Here is a 20402-nt window from a genome sequence, read left to right on the forward strand (position 1 = left end):
TTGGTTTCCTTACCTTGAAAGCAGTCTGTGTACAAGGTATGATTTGGTTTTGGTTTCCAATTGCAAACGTTTTAGCATTTGTGGCACAAATCCCATTCAAGTCATGGTACAGATACTATCATTTTTTCGCTCATGTCCAAATCATCCAATATTATCTAAAATTGAATGTGAAGCTCAACAAAGTCACTCAAAGATGATTTGAACATGATGCACAAAAAATGCTAATATCGGTACCATGACTTGAATGTGATTTGTGCCACAAATACACAAACGTTATATTTGGAAACAGTGGCAGGGAAACTAAACCAAGGCATGGATTGCTGTCATACCTTGTCCATAGACTGCTTATAGTGTAAGGAAACCAATATATCATTTTGTAATTTGGGCAAACTATCCCTTTAAGCATTTATACATCATGGTATTATAAAAACATTATATTTAAATGCACTTCCAAATCAATTTGCAAACATATCTGTTGCTTAGCATTTTATTTTCACAATTCTTCCCATTTGAGTCCAGTTCACTGTTTGCTGCAAAGATAATAGACATAGCCTACTGTAAAATAATTTATAATAAAATGTGTGTGTGTGTACCAGATTGATAGTAAGTGTTCCTCTGTTTCTAGAAGGTTAGGCAGAGCGGCAGACTAAGGCAGAAATGTTGCTAAATGAATCTATGGGAAATGAATCAGATGACAAGATGTGGCAATCCTCAAGATCCCGAGTGTAAGTTAAAAGTCATGGTTTGACATTGTAATAAAAGACGAGAAAATGATTTGAATGCCTTCAAAGCATATATTTGAAAATGCTGCCTGTTGTTAAACAGTACAAATTCCCACCACACCATGCATACGGTGTGCTAAATCACCATGTAGTTGAGACAGACAGGGGGCTTAAGCCATACAGGTGAACAGAAAGTGATCCGTAGTTCTCTAAATGAATCATGGTTGTATACTATGTCATCCTACAGGTTCCACTCACTTTGGAGGGGGTCGAGATACTTCACACTCTAAAAAAGCTATCCAAACTCTGGGTATAAAGCTGGTTGGCCGTCTGATTTAGCATGAGGGAGAGGTTACATTCCGGTAAATTGTGTTTCCTTGTGTTTTGGTGCTGCTTCTGTGCTTCAGGCAGTGACAGGCTTTGGTAGTCCGTGTTTAGGCTGCATTGGCTGGGCAAGTGAGGGGTTGAACCCCCTTGAACTCCAGGCCCTTGTTGAATTGAACCTCCAACACCTTGGATGCCTTGGTTATCTTCAGGTTGCGCATGCAGCCTTTGAATGAAGTGCTGGAAGTCAGGCCAAACTGCTTGAGCCCCTCTGGAAAAGGGAAAAAAGAAATGATTTATGACTGTTATTTTCTGCCCCACTAAGCACATTTATGCTTCTATTTCATAAATCAGAAAGCCGATGACTGCTTGACGTTATAATTTTGATTATATCCTGAGGTTTAAAATAGGAAGTAAATCATACATTTCCAACATCATAGTGGAGCAGGGTTTGCTACACAATATCCAGGGTCGTGTATCCAGGGTCAACTGTGTTTCAGGAGTTATACAGGAAACCTGATTCCACAGGCATCCCACGGGGCACAGACATCAATTAAACGTCTATTCCACGTTGGTGCAACTTAATCTCATTGAAATGACTTGGAAACAACGTTGATTCACCAGTGTGTGCCCAGTCAAATCAAATCAAATGTTATGTTCACATGCGCCGAATACAACAATGCAGTTTTAAGAAAAATAAGTGTTAAGTTAAAAAAATAGATAAGTAAGAAATTAAAAAATAAAAGTAACAAATATATATATTTTTAACCTTTATTTAACTAGGCAAGTCAGTTAAGAACAAATTCTTATTTTCAATGACGGCCTAAGAACAATGGGTTAACTGCCTGTTCAGGGGCAGAATGACAGATTTGTACCTTGTCAGCTCAGGGCTTTGAACTTGCAACCTTCCAGTTACTAGTCCAACACTCTAACCACTAGGCTACCCCTAAAGAGTAGCAGTAAAACAACAATAGCCAGGCTATATACAGGGGGTACCGGTACAATGTGCGGGCGCACCGGTTAGTCGCGGTAATTGAGGTAAAATGTACATGTTCTACATGATACATTTCTAACTGAATGTTCAATGTTTGATAACATTGCCTCTACTCAATGTGTCCCAGGTGTGAAACGCTTGGTGGGTGGTGTCCAGGGGAGAACGACTGGCCGCTCTCATTGAAACCATGAAGTTCAAGGTCAACTGCGGTACTGCAGGCATTGTTTACAGAAAACAGGGTCCCCCATTATAGGGGAAAATGGCAATCTTAATAGCAATCAAATATATTTTTAAAGACAATCATAATTGCTTCTATTACACTAGATGTATGCCCTTGAACCGATTATTTTATAATCTCACCTCACACAGAAGAAGTTCTAAGTGTAATTAATTAGCTCATGGCAGCCTGCAGTACCTCAGTCGGCCTTCAACTTGAGATACTCAATGAGAGGGGGCAGCACTGAGCTAGCCTGCAACGTCACTTCCTGGACTAGCTCAAAATTCACATGTTATGTCTACATAAATCTCCCACTAGACGCCATCTTAATTAAAGGGATACTAAGGATTTTTTGGGGGGGATTTTGGCCATCTACTTCCCAAGAGTCAGATGAACTCGTGGATACCATTTCCATGCCTCTTTGTCCAGTATGAAGGAAGTTAGATGTTGTTTTGCGAGCCAATGCTAACTAGCATTAGCACAATGACTGGAAGTCTATGGGTATCTGCTAGTTAGCAATTGCACTAGTTAGCAACTTCATTCCAGCTGCACGCAGAGACTTACAAATAATATCCACAAGTTCATCTGACTCTGGGGAAGTAGATCCCAAAGTATCCCTTTAACCGGCTTCCTGGGATTCAAATGCGCTATTGAGTCTTCACATAGGAATGAATGGTGTCACGTGATCGATGGCTTTGTCCATTCATATATGCAGTCATTGGTGGTGTTGTACGAACCTGGGTATCCACCGACGTAGATGGGGTCGTTGGTGTCAGCGGTGTTGGACCTGGCGTTGGGGCTCTCTGCTTCCTCCTTCCTGCCGTCCACTATGATCTCCAGCCTGTGGCGAAGCTTGTGGGCTGTGACCGAGTGCCACTGACCGTCACAGAGGCCTGCCTCTACTTCAGGCTGGTACTCCGCTGTGATCCGGCCCGCTCCGTTGTCCACGTGGAACAGCAGCTAGGGAGGGAAGAAGACATACTCAGAATACACCTGACTTGTCCAATCGGTAGTTTGTAACAAAACATGAGTGTTAGTTATGAGCAACCATGATTCTGTTGAACCCCATTCATTAATTTATACAGTACAATAGCTTTGCATGCTCATGGTTGCTAGGCTTTACAGTAAGAGATTGTAGAGTCTGGTTAGAATGAAATGTGTGTGGGACAACAAAGCAGTATTGTATTCTGTGTTTGTGTGTACCTTTCCATTGTGCAGTTCGATGCCCAGGCCCTCCATCTTGGTGTCCACCTGGCTGCTGACCGCCAGCAGAACCCCGTTGCTCTGGGACGTACGGAACTCCAGCTCCAGAGACACGTCTAGACCCACCCTGTAGGAACCCACTGGACCAGAGGACAGGAGATACAGGAAGCAGTCAGAATTGATACAACAACTGCCATGAGATTGAAAAATAACTTTGAAAAGTTGGTGTACCATTCGGCATCAACATGTATTGTTCCGCGTTATTATATTACGTGATTGTTGGGATATATTGCATTGTGGGGTCAGGAGTTTTTCCTGGTCAGGTCACATGGTCAGGAACAACTCCAGGTCATAACTATAGCTACAGTTCTACTTTTCGAGTGTCAGAATGTACCTGCTTTGACATATCCAGAGCCATCAAAGTAGGTTCCCTTCTCAGTGCTGATGAAACAGCTGCCCACGTGGTGGCTGGAGGTGGGCGCGTCCATGTCCAACACATTACCCAGCATCTTGAAATTCCTGATGCAGCCATTGATACTGTACAAGACCTAGTAGTGGAACACAACCAACACTATACGGTCACACATGACTTCTACACCGAAACCACTCATTGACCTTTTGAATGAGTCCCACAACTTGGAAATGATTACTGGTAACATCAGCACTTTAAGCTGATCGCATGTAATACAAAACAATTGCAGCAACACAGAGTCTACAGCGAGGCTCGTGTTTCACTTCCTACAAAATGAAATACAACACCAGGCCAAATGTGAGGAAGCGGGTATGAACGTACTGGTCCGATCCTCTTGGTGGTGTAGTTGACGGGCAGGCCACCTATGTACAGCATGCCAACCACATCCAGGATGTCAGCCTTCTTGGGGCTGGTGGTGTGCTTGGTGTAGCGGTTGTCTATCACCAGTACACCTCTCTGTTTCTCTCTCACCACCCGGATCTGAGACAGTAGAAAGGAAAATTATTTTTCTGGGGGGGGGGGGGGTGAACATAAAGTACTGTGAACATAAAGCACGATGAACATAAAGTACTGTGAACATAAAGTACTGTCGTTTCTGGTTACTTTGCTTGCTTCCTGTTTTGGCCAATTCACTAGTCAGAGTGGTTTTATAGCCTCATTGTGACATACAGTATTTAGCTGCCTGCTCTCACCATATAAACTCACTCAGTGAAGTAGACCCGATGGTAACTGCCTACAGACTCTGTACACCATGTTAGGGGTTATACATGACGATTCATATTGGCTTCATTGTTGCTATGAGGATTGTTTCACCAGCTGACTCGAGATCCCAGACCTTGTGCCAGTGTCCGTCGTTGATGATGCGTGGCACGCTGACCGAGGTGTTGCCGTGGCCCAGGTCGTAGCCGAGGTGGGCCATGCCCTCCTTCACCTGGACGGTGGCGAAGTCGGCGTGGTTGATCCTCGCCATGTAGAACACCAGGCCGGACTCTGCTGTGGTCCGCAGCTCAAACTCTATGATCAGTCTGCAAGCCAACAGATTCACAACACTCTCAGTCCAACATGACGTGAACAGATGTTACTCATGTCTTTGATAACATTACTATGTGTACGTTAGATAAGAAAAGGTCTCATTTGGGCTTTACTGTTATCAAAGCCAATCGAAGTCGACATACCTGTTCTTAACCTTGGTGTCATCGAATTCAAATGCAACATGGCTGTTTTTGGAGAGCCCAAACTGTTTGGCTTTCTCTAAGACCACTGGAGATGCCTCGGCAGCACAGGAAAGCTGTTGAAGTAGGGGGGGTAGTAGTCGTCTTAAAAACATCATATTAACATGATCTCATTCGCAGAGTGCATTAAGCGACAATGCAAACCTTCCATTTAATATGAATATACAGTAGTTGACTTACTTTCTCTAAAGTGATATTCTAACATGTGCCACTAGATGGCGCTAATGAAAAAGACATGGAGTCGCTATTATTAAGACCACCTGAAAATTGACATTTGTTTTTGAATCCGAATCACTTATTTTTTACACTTCTGTACATGAATACATTTCTATGCCATTTTCTTCTATATTTTTGTTTAGACACAAAGGCTCCCATTGCTTAAAAGGGTATTTATTTAACTTAAAGTCACTAGCCCGTTTATAAAGAAGAACTACTACAACCATATCGACTTACTTAGAAAGTACATCTCATCTAAGATAATCCCCACTGAAAGTAAAATGTCTGCTGCCAATACTAAGAATATGGACATGGAATGTATATTTCACATGAGCAACACATCTTCACACAGGCGGCTTGGTGTTGAAGGTCTTTGGCTGAAATCCAATGGGATGAAGTTTCAGCAGACACGTACTTAGACGGCTCGGGGGTAAGAACGTGGACACGTAGGGAGAAGTGAGTGAGAAGAGTAGAGTGGTACCGGTGGGACTGTGACAGCACCGTGGTCAGGTTCCTCTGTGGCGGGGCTGAGCTCTGGAGGTACGACAGGGGCGGGTCCTAAAGCAGCGGCAGGGGGGTGAAATGGTTAAGCTGTGTTACACACTGCCAATCGGATTGGCTACAGTATTCGTGACACAGGCGGTCCACCAATCAGGCTGGGGCACTGATGTTGTGAATGGCAAAAGTCTGCACAGCAGGTAGCTAGAGGAACAGTGCTAAGGAAAGCATCACAGTAGTATTATAGAAATGCACATTGTTTCTGCAAGCCAAGAGAGCTACTACCAGTGACAATACTGTCGCAATCTATACATTTGCCTACGATGATGCATCCATGGATATGTATCATGAAAATATATGAGGAAAATACAGGTGGGGTGGGCCAATGCAAGGCAACTTGGTTAGATATGAGAGAGAGAGAGGACAGAGAGGACAGAGAGGACAGAGAGAGAGAGAGAGAGAGAGAGAGAGAGAGAGAGAGGACAGAGAGGACAGAGAGAGAGAGAGAGAGAGAGAGAGAGAGAGAGAGAGAGAGAGAGGACAGAGAGGACAGAGAGAGAGAGAGAGAGAGAGAGAGAGAGAGAGAGAGGGAGAGAGAGAGAGAGGACAGAGAGAGAGAGAGAGAGGACAGAGAGAGAGAGAGAGGACAGAGAGAGAGAGAGAGAGAGAGAGAGGACAGAGAGGACAGAGAGAGAGAGAGAGAGAGGACAGAGAGGACAGAGAGAGAGAGAGAGAGAGAGAGAGAGGACAGAGAGAGAGAGGACAGAGAGAGAGAGGACAGAGAGAGAGAGGACAGAGAGGACAGAGAGATAGAGAGAGAGAGGACAGAGAGGACAGAGAGAGAGAGAGAGAGGACAGAGAGAGAGAGAGAGAGAGGACAGAGAGAGAGAGAGAGAGAGAGGACAGAGAGGACAGAGAGAGAGAGAGAGAGAGACAGAGAGGACAGAGAGAGAGAGAGAGGACAGAGAGGACAGAGAGGACAGAGAGAGAGAGAGAGAGGACAGAGAGAGAGAGAGAGGACAGAGAGAGAGAGAGAGAGGACAGAGAGGACAGAGAGAGCGCTGCTACACTACCTCAGCTGTCAGCCAGAGAGGATATATTGAGCACAGGAGCTATAAGAAAGAGCCCTGTCAACACTGCAGCTTTACCTATAAAGCAGACCTAATGGATTGGAAAACGACCCATTCTTTATTCCAGCCACATCAACCTCTCTGATAGTGTATTTAGACTCAGGACCAACCGGCCTGCCTGGCTGAGCATTGCTGGGGATGGATGTCAGCTCTGTATGACTCATGGGGAAAATGTATCACGCCATCATAGGGTGGGAAATGAGTCATTTAACCTGATACCCCTCAAGTGGGAGTGGGATATATCACTAGCCACTTTAAACAATGCTACCTAATATAATGTAATATAATGTTTACATACCCTACATTATTCATCTCATATGTATATGTATATACTGTACTCTATATCATCTACTGCATCTTTATGTAATACATGTATCACTAGCCACTTTAACTATGCCACTTTGTTTACATGCTCATCTCATATGTATATACTGTACTCGATACCATCTACTGTATCTTGCCTATGCCGCTCTGTACCATCACTCATTCATATATCTTTATGTACATATTCTTTATCCCCTTACACTTGTGTGTATAAGACAGTAGTTTTGGAATTGTTAGTTAGATTACTTGTTGGTTATTACTGCATTGTCGGAACTAGAAGCACAAGCATTTCGCTACACTCGCATGAACATCTGCTAACCATGTGTATGTGACAAATCAAATTTGATTTGACCTACAGTGAGAGGTGGAGGGCTCTGTCTGGGTGTCGGGGTGGGTGGTGGTACAGCAGGAGCCTCAGGTTGGAGCGGCTGGGACACGTCTTCTCCCTTGGTCCCCTCCTCCTCTTCTTCTGGGAGGGGCAGCGGGGGAGGGGGAGGAGCCAGGTTGGGACACTGGCCGATTTCTGCGTTCTTAAAAGCCACGGGCTGGGAGAAGTCTGTGAGGCTGTAGGGCATAACCAAGCGGTCAAGAAAACACACACACACAAATGCACAGACATGCGCGCGCACACACAGACACGCAGGGCGACACAGACACACAGGCACGCAGGGCGACACAGACACACAGGGCGACACAGACACGCAGGGCGACACAGACACGCAGGGCGACACAGACACGCAGGGCGACACAGACACGCAGGGCGACACAGACACACAGGCACGCAGGGCGACACAGACACACAGGCACGCAGGGCGACACAGACACACAGACACGCAGGGCGACACAGACACACAGGCACGCAGGGCGACACAGACACACAGACACGCAGGGCGACACAGACACACAGGCACGCAGGGCGACACAGACACACAGGCACGCAGGGCGACACAGGCACGCAGGGCGACACAGACACACAGAACGCAGGGCGACACAGGCACGCAGGGCGACACAGACACACAGGCACGCAGGGCGACACAGACACACAGACACGCAGGGCGACACAGACACACAGGCACGCAGGGCGACACAGACACACAGGCACGCAGGGCGACACAGGCACGCAGGGCGACACAGACACACAGGCACGCAGGGCGACACAGGCACGCAGGGCGACACAGACACACAGGCACGCAGGGCGACACAGACACACAGACACGCAGGGCGACACAGACACACAGACACGCAGGGCGACAGACACACAGGCACGCAGGGCGACACAGACACACAGACACGCAGGGCGACACAGACACACAGCGACGCCGGGCGACACAGACACACAGAACGCAGGGCGACACAGGCACGCAGGGCGACAGAGACACACAGGCACGCAGGGCGACACAGACACACAGACACGCAGGGCGACACAGACACACAGGCACGCAGGGCGACACAGACACACAGGCACGCAGGGCGACACAGACACACAGGCACGCAGGGCGACACAGACACACAGACATGCAGGGCGACACAGACACATAGACACGCAGGGCGACACAGACACACAGCGACGCCGGGCGACACAGACACACAGAACCGCAGGGCGACACAGACACACAGGCACGCAGGGCGACACAGACACACAGACACGCAGGGTGACACAGACACACAGACACGCAGGGCGACACAGACACACAGGCACGCAGGGCGACACAGACACACAGACACGCAGACACGCAGACACACAGGGCGACACAGACACACAGACACGCAGACACACAGACACGCAGACACACAGACACACAGGGCGACACAGACACACAGACACACAGACACGCAGGGCGACACAGACACGCAGGGCGCCACAGACACACAGACACACAGACACACAGACACGCAGGGCGACACAGACACGCAGGGCGACACAGACACACAGACACGCAGGGCGACACAGACACACAGACACGCAGGGCGACACAGACACACAGACACACAGACACGCAGGGCGACACAGACACACAGACACACAGACACACAGACACGCAGGGCGACACAGACACACAGACACACAGACACGCAGGGCGAGAAAGAGAGAGTGTGTAAATGGGTGATGATGGGGCTTGGCTATCAGTGTAATCAGTTGAATTATGATCATGGTTATCAGAAAGGACAGCCCCATTAAAGCCAACTAAATATGGGTCAAATGTGTTTAGCCCACTGGCGAGAGAGAAAGAGCGAGAGAGAGAGAGCACTGATTCCTAATTATAGGATTGTATTATCATCTGTAGAGAGAAACAGTTGAGTGACAGCATTTACAACCTCTTTAACTGGGAGAAACAAACTCGCCATGAAACAGCAACTACTGCCTTCCATCAATAATATCTACGATCAGGATAACGAATGGTGATGGTAGATAGACATAGATGTACTAGGGAGATAACAGGAGATGGTGAGAGACGTACATAGTATTGATCATGAGGTTCCAGATGCAGCCTTCGAAGGGGTCGTTGGGTCTCTGGGAGCTGAGCTCTACATCAGGGGGGATACCCCCGATGAACAGTCTCTTGATGCCCATGGGTTGGTCGTTGGGAAGGGCCTGCTCCCTCTTCAGCTCCTCGTCCACCTGGACGGCAAACGACCTGGACAGAGAACCACGCAGGTCAGTGAGACACTTTGAGCCAGCTCGGGCTAAACATGAATGGCTGGGAACTCGTTTTTTTAAGACACCAGTTCTTGTGCTGAACTGTTAGGACGCTGTTGTTCAGTGTATAGCAATACCAATGTGCGTGTGTCGGTGTGTGTTACGCACCTGCCGCCCAGTCTCTCGATGCGCAGTGTGTGTTCTCTCCCGTCGTGCAGGATGCCCTGGTCAGGCTTGCGGACCACCCTGCGTGGGCTGTGGCTGCCTGTGAACACCAACACCTCCAGGGACCCCTTGTTCAGCAACACGGCCAGGAAGGGCTGCAGGGGAAACGAGAGGAGATGAAAGGGGGAAGAACCATGGAGGCACAACAACATCCAATCTCATTTACCAACACCATCTCAGGACAGACTCAGGGACACAGGGTTATACATGATGGCATTATCGCACATAAACACCATGGCTATTAAACAAGGGCTTTATGCGCTATCTGGGACAAGTCAGGACAGGCTTCATGGGCTATCTGGGACAAGTCAGGACAGGCTTTATGCAATATGGAGCCCTGAAGACAATTAGAACTGTATACCCTTTGCCCAGAAACATGAACAAAAACAAATTCATGATGAAACCTCACAAACTTTGAGAACGGACGTAAACTTCATGTAATTGCATAAATGATATGCTTTTCAACCCTGAGGGCCTATAGCATTTATGTAAGTCCTCTATTTCTCTACACGGCTTGATTCGATTCTGTCTGGGCAGAACTTCAGAGAAACTGCGTCCCTCTCTGAAACATACCAGGCAAGAAATAGATCGATTTAAGTGCCTCTTGTTATGATTAAATTCTCTGTAATCAGTCCAGCGCGATGGTGAGCACATCCCTCGACAGCGTAGGAATTGCAGACTAGCATGCACAGAGGGAGTTTGCCTGGGGAGAGTAAGGAAGCGCTACCGTCACAATACCTCTGGTCTGATTCAGCACGCGCTCCTCCTGTCCCCCTGCGCAAATTGGCAGAATGAATGACGCGGACACGGAGACCCGGCGAGGCCGACTTGTACTCATTCGAAATGACATCCACTTCATTTACCAGGCCCTAATGATTTTCAAAGGTGACGGTCTGGACCTTTCCCGAGGGTTATCGTCGAATTGGACGTGATCCATCAGAGGCCTGTTGTATAATCTATTTCTTACTAACGGCACATGAAGGGGGAATGCTAGAGGTTAAACCCACTATCATTTCCTGCAGCCACGGGCCATAATTGATGTGCTGGCCCACAGAGGTCTGCAGGCGAAGAGAGAGGGAGAGATTGAGAGAGAGCGAGACGAAGAGTGCCCTAACAGAGACGCAGAAAGCCATATTTTAATCAAAGCCGTCGTCGCAAATCTCCCAAGCCTTTAGCCCTTCTGTGAAAGATGATCAACTTTTGTTTGCTGTCGGGCGAAAGCATAATGATTACAGCTTACAGGCAATCCATCTCCTTTATCGTTCATTTAATAAGGAGCCGTGCACACAGCAGGAGTTGATTATCAATGTGCTGTTAGTTTTTCAAAGCAACTCAGCCAGACAGCACAGAGCCCCTTATTAAATTACAGAAATCTAGAAACACCTCCAACAACCACTCCAATTCTACTGGGAAACAGGAAGCAATGACTTAGAAAGAACAAGGAGGTGACATTATAGAGGACTAGGTGCCTAGTTAGGAGGCAGTGAGAGAGTGTGTGTGTGTGTGTGTGTGTGTGTGTCGTCCTCCTCCTCTTACTTCCCCAGACTGCCTGCGTCTCCTCTTGGGGAGTTGGAACTGGGAACTGGCTCCATTGGTGCTCCCACTGCCAAACAGGATGATCCCCTTATCGCTCTTGGTTGCGAAGGACAGGCTGATCTCTGTGCCGACGTCGAAGGACATGGACCTCAGCTCCATGTGACCTGGTTTGGAGAAGCTCACTGTGTGGAGGTTCTGTTGGGGAGAGACCAAAGATCCCGGTCATTCCCAGCACAATCAATTGAGAGTCATCAGTCATTTTCAGGGTTCTTTTTTTATCACCTGAATACTGTATAATTGTACAGTAATAGTATGAAGCCTGTTGCTTTCTTTATAATGTTCTTATCAATTTCAGACTTATGTCAAACATAATAATGAACCTTCTTTGTTAAAGTACAGTTTGTTAGAGTACCACAGTGTGCATTTGCATCATCTGGCATTGACACAGGGTCCACGACAAATGAAAACGCTGAATTGAGCGTGAATTCTTGCAAACATCTTCCAAACACAACTGAGACGTACAAACCAGCCTTTGTTGAATTCAAAATGACTTCTCTCTCTCTCTCTCTCTCTCTCTCTCTCAATTCTTGGCATTGTTAAACTCTTTTGCGTTCCGTGTCTGTGGTGTCTGCATGAATATTTAAATATTCTTTCCCGAACAAAAATAACACTTTCAGAAGCAAGCGATTCCTCTTCTTGATGTGCCCTATCAATCTCTCCCTATTCCCGCTTATTCTTTTTCAGTTTCTTCACTTCAGTTTTCTGACCTCACTCATTTATATTCTCCCTCGTGTTTTTTTCCCGAGGGATGTTCGGCAACGTGTCGGGCCATGTTTCGTGAGCAGGCCTCTAAATGTGTAAGTAGTTAAAGGGGGCGGAGGAAAGAACAGGAGTATGAAAGAGGAGGAGGGCTCATATATACTGACCTCCACAGCGCAGCCTTTGGTCAGGCCGGTGTAGTCGGAGCTGCTCAGCAGGTTATAGGGTGTTCTGGAAACCTCTATGTCTCTCATACAGCCAGCATACCTCTTCTTGGTAACCTCTGACCTGCAAAGAGAAGAGAGCGCTGTCTCCATTGCCGTTCTGACCTCCATTCTGTTCATTGTGGAAGTGCTGTCCTCCTCTCAGGAGCCAATGACTTTGAGACGTCGACCAAATTGAGACTGCGTTCACTCTACATGAATAAAGTCGGGCTTCTTTTTTTTTGAAGGTGTTTGAAGAACATTTCTTTGGCATACCTTTTATCTGGGGTTTATTCTAAAGCCATGAAACAATTAGATAGCAGCGGCTGCATAGCAGACGCAAATGCTACCGAAGAGTACCACATTGTTAAAAGTTCATTTCAAAATTTGCAACAAAAGTGCCAGCAAATTCCATTTCCATGAACATGCAAGACAAGTGGTGGGGGTGACAACACAGCAGCTATTGATTAAAAAGGAGCTATTGAAGGAGCTATTAAAAATGAGCTATTGAAGGAGCTATTAAAAAGGAGCTATTGAAGGAGCTATTAAAAAGGAGCTATTGAATAAAAAGGAGCATCCTGCTGGTCTTCAGAATTTAGTGCTCACGTTCAGTTGGACTAATATCTCAAACCTCCATTGAGAAATGGAGGGCTCTATACCGGCTCTATTCTGATGACCAGCTTGCTGCGTTAATGCATCGACAACTTAAGAGCATATTGTTCTGAACTAAATGCATGGTAACTTGCATGGTAAAAGCCAAGTTACAAGAGAGGCTTTAGAAAGTCAATGGGTATGCTGGTGCATGCCGAAAGGTGATAAACTTTAACAGTACGCGTTTTACCTTGACTTGATACTGTAAGAACAAAACATAAAAAGCATATGAGCGTCAGCACAGCGTACGACCCACAAATGAAACACTGTCAAAACACGTGGACAGGAGTCACAATCACAAGTGAAGAAAGTGCATTCAGTTCTCCCTGTGTGCGTTGAAAGGGCCTATAAAGGCCTTTAGAATATACCTTGGATGCTGCCGGAGACTGTGAAGGTCTAACATTCAACGTTCACAATGACAGATCTATATAACCCATTGCTAGAGTTCATGTTATCTATTGTTAGAGCTAAAACGGGAGCTGACGTCAGAGAGGGCAGTGACAACGTGACACACTGACTCGAGGTCCGGCAGAAGACAGTGGTGTTCTAATGGAGACTGTCTGTCTGTCTGCCTGGCTGCCTACATCCCTTCCCTTGTCAATCCTCAACTTTCATCGCCAAATGTGACAATATGAGAAGAATAGGACCAGTGGGTAACAGACTGTGCAGTACTGAGTGTCTGAGCAAAGAACAGAGCAAAGGTGTAAAGACAAGCTATCCGAGGTGTACTTTAGTGTGTGTGTGTGTGTGTGTGTGTGTGTGTGTGTGTGTGTGCTGATATGTGTGCATGTGTGTGGTTCCGCATCAAAAACAGACATGTAGCATAAGGCCTTACTGTGGAGGTGATCGACATCCTACAGAGTACATACCTGTAGTTTCCAATGGTTGGCAAACCCCCGAAGTAAATCCTCTCCTCCTCCTTGAGGTTGAGCCCGGTGGCAGAGCCTTGGGATGACACCACCAGCTTCTCCTCTTCATTGGTGTCTATGTCCACGATGGTCACCGTGGCTGGGGTGGAAGGAGGGTAAATGGCTGTTCCGCAAAAAGCTCTGATCAAGCTACCAAGGTTCTACAAACTACGCAGTCTCTACAAACGTCAGCTGGAGTGGAATGTTGTGCGTGATATGATGAGTGTGAGGGTCACCTTGCTTCTTCATGCGGGCCATAGTGAAGGACTTCCACCTGCCGTCGTTGTGTCTCTTGATACTGAGCACCGAGCCGGTGCCTGAGCCCAGGTCAAAACTCACCTTCACTAGACCATCACTCAACTCAGCACTCATGAAGTCCTTCTGTCTCAGAGAGAGAGAGAGAGAGAGAGAGAGAGAGAGAGAGGGAGAGATAGAGAGAGATAGAGAGAGGGAGAGAGAGGGCATATTGAGTAACATTGATAACCGATCAAAATCTAACACACATTTCACCGTTTTCATCACTATTGAACTTGAAGCGTTTGCTAGTCCTCGTTACGAGACAGGTGTGTGTATATGAGTGAGGTTACCGTATCCTTGGTGGCGAAGTACATGAGCAGGGAGTCGGTGGAGAAGGAGCGGAACTTGAACATGACGGTGGAGACGTTGGGGTTCCATCTGGTGGGCCGGCTCACAGCAGCATAGCCCTCCCCATCAAACTGTACCGTCCCCTCTGTGTCTGACGGCTGGGGGCTGGAGAACACCCCCCAAACACTCAGCGGCAATCACACAGCCAAGTGAACTTTTAGTGCATACGATAGTGTATGGTGAGCTTCTAGAGTAAAACTTTTGTGAACGTTCACGAGATCGACAACAGAAGTGAACCGAGTCCGTACACTGACATTCATATCAGGTTCTCAATGTGATGTGAACATGCAGGCCTACCTAACCACACATCCTTTGCAGTCTCCTTCTCTCTCTCTGTAGTTCCACAGGCCAATAGGTTTGTTGTCCAGGTATGTCTCTCCCATACACCCGGAGAAAGTAGTGGTTTTGACCGCGTCCGCTTTCTGCAGGACAAACATTGATTACATAAACAAAGATACGAATAAATCTGGCAAAAGAAAGAAAGAAAGAAGCATCAAAGGACTAAATATGTAGCTCTGGGATAAACTTCTGTATGGCAAAAGGTGATACTACCTTCACACTGCCCAACATGCCGCCGACAAACAGGTAGGCATTCTGGTCCACATCCAGGATAGTATAGCCCTCAGGAGAAGTGCCACTCTTAGAGGTGGGCATGATGCCAGCTTTGGGACCCTCCAGTGCATGGACAGAGATAGTGCCATTGATACCATTCCTTGGGACCAATACAGAAATGATCAGATGAGGAATTAAAACTTCGTGAACTTTTCAATGAGGAGAGCCTACCTGGCACAGTCAATGTTAAACGAGGAACTAACGAATAAACTCATAGACGAATCCCTTTGAATAATCTTTGCTCTGGAAAAAAAGAAAGAAGATCTGGTGTAGAATATGTATAACAATGGCATTCTACCGTGAGGCCTCGATGCGATGCCAGTTGCCGTCGTTGATAGTCATGTCAGGGTACTCAACCTTGCCCACTCCAGAGCCCACGTCCCACAGGAAGTTGACCTTGCCCTTGCGCATCTCAATGGCCAGGAAGTCAATCTAGAGGCAGACAGATGACGAGCCAATAAGATGCAGCGCCGCAATCTCCTATCTGATACCATTACAGGTCCATTACCATTCTCTCTCTCTCTATGGGTCTAGGCTGCTGTAGTGTAGCACAGTGCAGGACACATTAGAATAGGATCCCGAGGAATTAAGAGTCACAGGAAAATCAGGAGAGGAGCAACAGGACTGTGATTTCCCCAGGGAAATCAGTGATGAAACCAGATGAAATAGTCTGATTTGAGCGGCCCGGTTAATTGCTGCGCTCGCTGTTGCAGTACATAGACGCAATATCACCCACTCTCTCCTGAGGATCTCACAGGGAAACAAATAACCTTTTATTATTTTCTCTCTGACTTTAACATGATTGGTATTTATCTTGCATGTTGAGAAATATCCACTGGTGGAACGATTTCCAGTGAATTGGTCAACAACACATTACACATCCCAAGCTAGAGACAAGCCCAACCGAAACAGTGAGAAATGGCCCTAATAATGTCAAGTTCCACACACAAATGTATTAGTTGCCCAGAGGTTTACCATATTAGGGTTAAGTGATTTACTTAGTGATTGTGTCCACAAACACACACATCCATCCCAGTGTGGTGCTATCGCCTCTGACTCACGTATTTGGCACTGCCCAGGTAGAAGAGTAGGTTGTCAGGGGAGGTGGTTTTCACATTCACAGTGATGGTGTTGTAACGACCTTTCTTGATTTCTGGTCGATAAGCACGGATACAGTCTCCCCCGGAGGACACGGACACTTTAATCTTTATACGGAGACACCACATGGATCTTTCACCAGACAGACTGAAAAGGCCCAACCCACTGGGCACACACTGGTTGAATCAACGTCATTTCAATGAAATGACAGTTGAACCAAAGTCGAATAGACGTTGAATTGACTTCTGTGCCCAGTGGGAAGAAACGTTCAGGAAAACACAACTGTGTAGTAACAGAAGTACACGTGCAAGAGCAACAATTTGTTATTTTACTCTTTTTGTACCGAAAAAAAAAAAAAACTTTATCAAAAAGCCTTGAGTGTAAGAGACTGTGTGTGGAGGAAGGAGCAGAAAACATTTTCTTTGATAGAATGTTCTTTGTTTTACAGAGGCTTCCCTCAACCTGTGGCGATGCATGTGCACCGCAGGCTAAAGAGAACGAGTCGTAGATCATGGTTCCCGTGATGATGGCACAATTAGCCGAATGGCCGGCTTAGAAGCCACTGATCAAAGCAGTGGAAACAGAGGAGGTGGGAACGAGAGAGGAGGAGTGGGACTCACAGAGTTGGCCTGCTTGCGCGCCTGGTTGATCAACTCTTTAATCTGAGAGATGTTCCTCTTCAAGTTGTCCTGCAACTCCTTGATGGGCTTCAGCTTATCCAGCAGTCGGTCTGCCTCGTCCTCCAGGTCTTTCACCTTGGCCCCCGCTGCATGGACTGACACACACACACACACACACACGCACACGCACACGCACACGCACACGCACAAGAACAAACGCACACAAGGGACAGACACGCACACCGGGTAGAGAGACGTCAGTCTAAAAACGCCAAAGATCGCACTTCCTTGCTAAGTGCTCTAGAAATTCCAGAGCCACTGCTTTCTGTGAGCCAGGCCTATTAGTTAGAGAGATCAGCGGAGAGATGGCAGCATCATAATCACTTATTGAAAGGTAAAGAGCTGAAAGCGGTTATGCAAAAGAATAGGATGACATCGTAAACGGCTTGCCAGGCGCTCATAATTAGCCACCGGTAATCATTCCAAGGCATACATTAGGATAACAGGCGTAGTGAAGCTCTAAAATACACGTTTTAATCCCGTTGAAGTGAAACAAAGAGATGGAACGCTGAGGAAGACAGAACGAAAGGAAGAAAGAGCCATTTCTTTTTTGTTACTATTTTTCCCGGCAGCTATGGTACAGCCCATGCAGCACTACTGGGTACTCTCTCTTGTCGTCATGCAGGAGCTTTAATCAGGTAATATGAAAGGTATACATACTTATTGCTGTTGGGGTTCAAAAGAAAAATGGGACAGAAAGAAAAACATATGTGAGGTACATAATTATACAATGCCATTGTGTGAGACAGAAATGAGCCAGAGTAATAGCTATCTACACTAAATTGAACCCAAAAACCTCCCCGAACAAATGCATTTTAAGTCATGACTTGGCGCAGACAATACATTTATTATAGAGTAGATACTACAGCTATGGCTTGCCTACCCTTAAGAACTACAACACCCAGAGGATCTCTTACTGTTTTTTTCAGGGTCCTGGATCATGTTGTTGGCCTTGTTGACGTCATCCTCCAGCTTGCTGTAGTTCTTCTTCAGGCCCATCAGGCTCAGGTTCATGTCTCTCAGTCTGGCCAGAACATCGTTGGCTGTGTCGTTGGCATCTCCTGCCTTGGCCTTGGTGGCCTGGAGCTTGGCTGCGGTATCTGGACAACACAGTTGGTATCCAGTATGTAGTAATCTAACATTTCTAGAGAGACTAGTAATCCAACATGGTACGGACTATCGGAGGTCGTCTGTCCTACATGATGTCTTAGCAGCCTTACAGAAAGCGTCACGTCAACTCTGCTGTCCACCTGTCAGATGATATAAACGCACCCCCCCGCAGTCTCGTCTGCCTGATACCTTCCCATATTTAACCTGGACTGTGCCGCATTGACTTCTGTCACGGTGGATCTACAAGAGCGGGTGGCCTCTCACCTCCTAGCTACACCACTATCGATCCATTCTGTTCCAAACATCCTGGGCTCCGACTGACAAAATTGCTCCAGCAGCAACACACATCAACCAGAAGTATTTCATTTGCAGCTTTCTTTTTAAACAAAGGTCATTCCCTACTGTTGTTCCGGTGGTTTACCATTGGGGATTGCATTCAGCTTCCCTAGCGTATCGTCCAGATCCTTGAGCAAGCCCTTGTTCTTCAAGCCGCCAGCTTCCACCCTGGCCTGGAGACTGCCCACACTCTCAGCGTTCTCTGAAACACAAAGACGGTCCGTTTGGGTTACAAAACACATATCCACGCCAATTCTCCTCAGGAAAAACACAGCTCTTTGAAATATGTCTGGCGCTTATTATCACAGTTGGTGGGTGTTGTATGGGGAGAGGATCAACGTGATTTTGTCTCAGTGGAACTGGGTTTACCTTTCACATCGTTCTCTAACTGCTTGGCTTCGTTCCACAGTTGAGCGCTCTTCCGAACAGAGTTCTTGGCGTTATCCTTCAAAGAGCCTTTGGGTCCTGATGCCTGTGTGTGTGTGTGTGCACCAAGTACGTAAGCTTGAATATCAGAACAGTGCATTCTACAATGACCGAATAATGTAGTAGAAGAATTACATAGTGTACATACAAAAATAAAATAGTACAAGATACTCATAGGTATCTTGTACTACACAAACACTGTTTAATATAGAACTTATAATATATTTTATCAATAGAGAACCTTAGGTGCACATGACTTAAGATCGTAACTTAACACATTAAAGTGCACAAATTAATATATAATTAATATATTTTTTATATATTGTTACAGTACAGTAATAGTGTATGGAGAGGAAAAGCAGTGTTTTTGAACAGAGGACACACGGGCTGATTAGCCTCTCAGCCAGCTTAGCCTCTCCCTCTCTCTTTCAGAGAGAAGAAGGGAAGAAGAAAGAGAGGGGGAACAGGTTTATCGCCACCTCTGCTGGCTGCTGCTGCAAGAGGCAGAGTCATGATAATAAAGACGACAGTGCTGGAACTTTGATCTCTCCAGCGTTACAAATGGAAATGAATAAGGAAATGCAAAACGTTTAAATGCCAAATCTCTGCTGCTCAGCACATTAGAGAGAGAGGTCCTCTTCGAGTCCTTGCACGCACGCACGCGCACGCACACACACACACACACACACACACACACACACACACACACACACACACACACACACACACACACACACACACACACACACACACAGATCTCACCAGCTGAAGGGCCTCTGTCCCACGTGCCCTGGCCTGCTTTGCCTCCTTGTCAGCCTCCTCGATGAAGTCCTTGATGTTGCTGTACGCGTTGAACGCTGCCGTGGCATTAAAGGACAGGTTCTTGGCTTCCGCCAGGATGCTATGAGGAGACAGCAAGAGACTCGGTTAGGACACCAGCCAATACACTGTCTGTGAGCCAGCCTCTGTGTCTGCCTGTGTATGTCTGTCTGTCTGTACCGGTCCAGTATGTTTGAGGACTCGTTGAGCTCAGCAGCGTGGTTCTCAGCGTCCTGCAGCAGGTCAGTCAGGGTGTTGCCACTCAGGCCCTGGGTCAGACGGCTCACCCTGTAGTCCAGCTGCTCATGGAGAGGACCCAGCTCATGCTCCATCTCCTCCAGATCCTACACACACAGAGAGAGAGAGAGAGAGAGAGAGAGAGAGAGAGAGAGAGAGAGAGAGAGAGAGAGAGAGAGAGAGCAGC

At 46.8% G+C, this 20402-nt stretch overlaps 1 protein-coding gene across 6 annotated transcripts in view; it reads right to left on the bottom strand.

Moving 5' to 3' along the window:
• Positions 1-471: 471 nt before the first annotated feature.
• The window catches only part of lama2 (laminin, alpha 2), a 138774-nt gene continuing 118843 nt past the window's right edge, over positions 472-20402 (bottom strand). For 3 of the 6 annotated variants that reach the window (XM_065026395.1, XM_065026399.1, XM_065026397.1), the window contains 26 exons: positions 20159-20322; positions 19922-20060; positions 19103-19205; positions 18819-18935; positions 18205-18387; positions 17228-17382; positions 16571-16714; positions 15808-15941; positions 15450-15609; positions 15195-15319; positions 14840-15002; positions 14489-14633; positions 14214-14352; positions 13535-13546; positions 12658-12778; positions 11732-11926; positions 10139-10290; positions 9792-9968; positions 7689-7896; positions 5108-5220; positions 4768-4957; positions 4254-4412; positions 3855-4008; positions 3461-3600; positions 2995-3217; positions 472-1317 (listed from right to left, as the gene is read on the bottom strand). In XM_065026395.1, coding sequence (XP_064882467.1) covers positions 1157-1317; positions 2995-3217; positions 3461-3600; positions 3855-4008; positions 4254-4412; positions 4768-4957; positions 5108-5220; positions 7689-7896; positions 9792-9968; positions 10139-10290; positions 11732-11926; positions 12658-12778; positions 13535-13546; positions 14214-14352; positions 14489-14633; positions 14840-15002; positions 15195-15319; positions 15450-15609; positions 15808-15941; positions 16571-16714; positions 17228-17382; positions 18205-18387; positions 18819-18935; positions 19103-19205; positions 19922-20060; positions 20159-20322 — 3876 coding nt within the window. In that variant the 3' untranslated portion in view covers positions 472-1156. The remainder of the gene's footprint in view (positions 1318-2994; positions 3218-3460; positions 3601-3854; positions 4009-4253; positions 4413-4767; positions 4958-5107; positions 5221-7688; positions 7897-9791; positions 9969-10138; positions 10291-11731; positions 11927-12657; positions 12779-13534; positions 13547-14213; positions 14353-14488; positions 14634-14839; positions 15003-15194; positions 15320-15449; positions 15610-15807; positions 15942-16570; positions 16715-17227; positions 17383-18204; positions 18388-18818; positions 18936-19102; positions 19206-19921; positions 20061-20158; positions 20323-20402) is intronic. The other 3 variants (XM_065026400.1, XM_065026398.1, XM_065026396.1) reach the window with 1 other exon arrangement.

Source organism: Oncorhynchus nerka, linkage group LG13 (assembly GCF_034236695.1).
Source record: "Oncorhynchus nerka isolate Pitt River linkage group LG13, Oner_Uvic_2.0, whole genome shotgun sequence".
In the NCBI taxonomy this organism is placed as follows: domain Eukaryota; kingdom Metazoa; phylum Chordata; class Actinopteri; order Salmoniformes; family Salmonidae; genus Oncorhynchus; species Oncorhynchus nerka.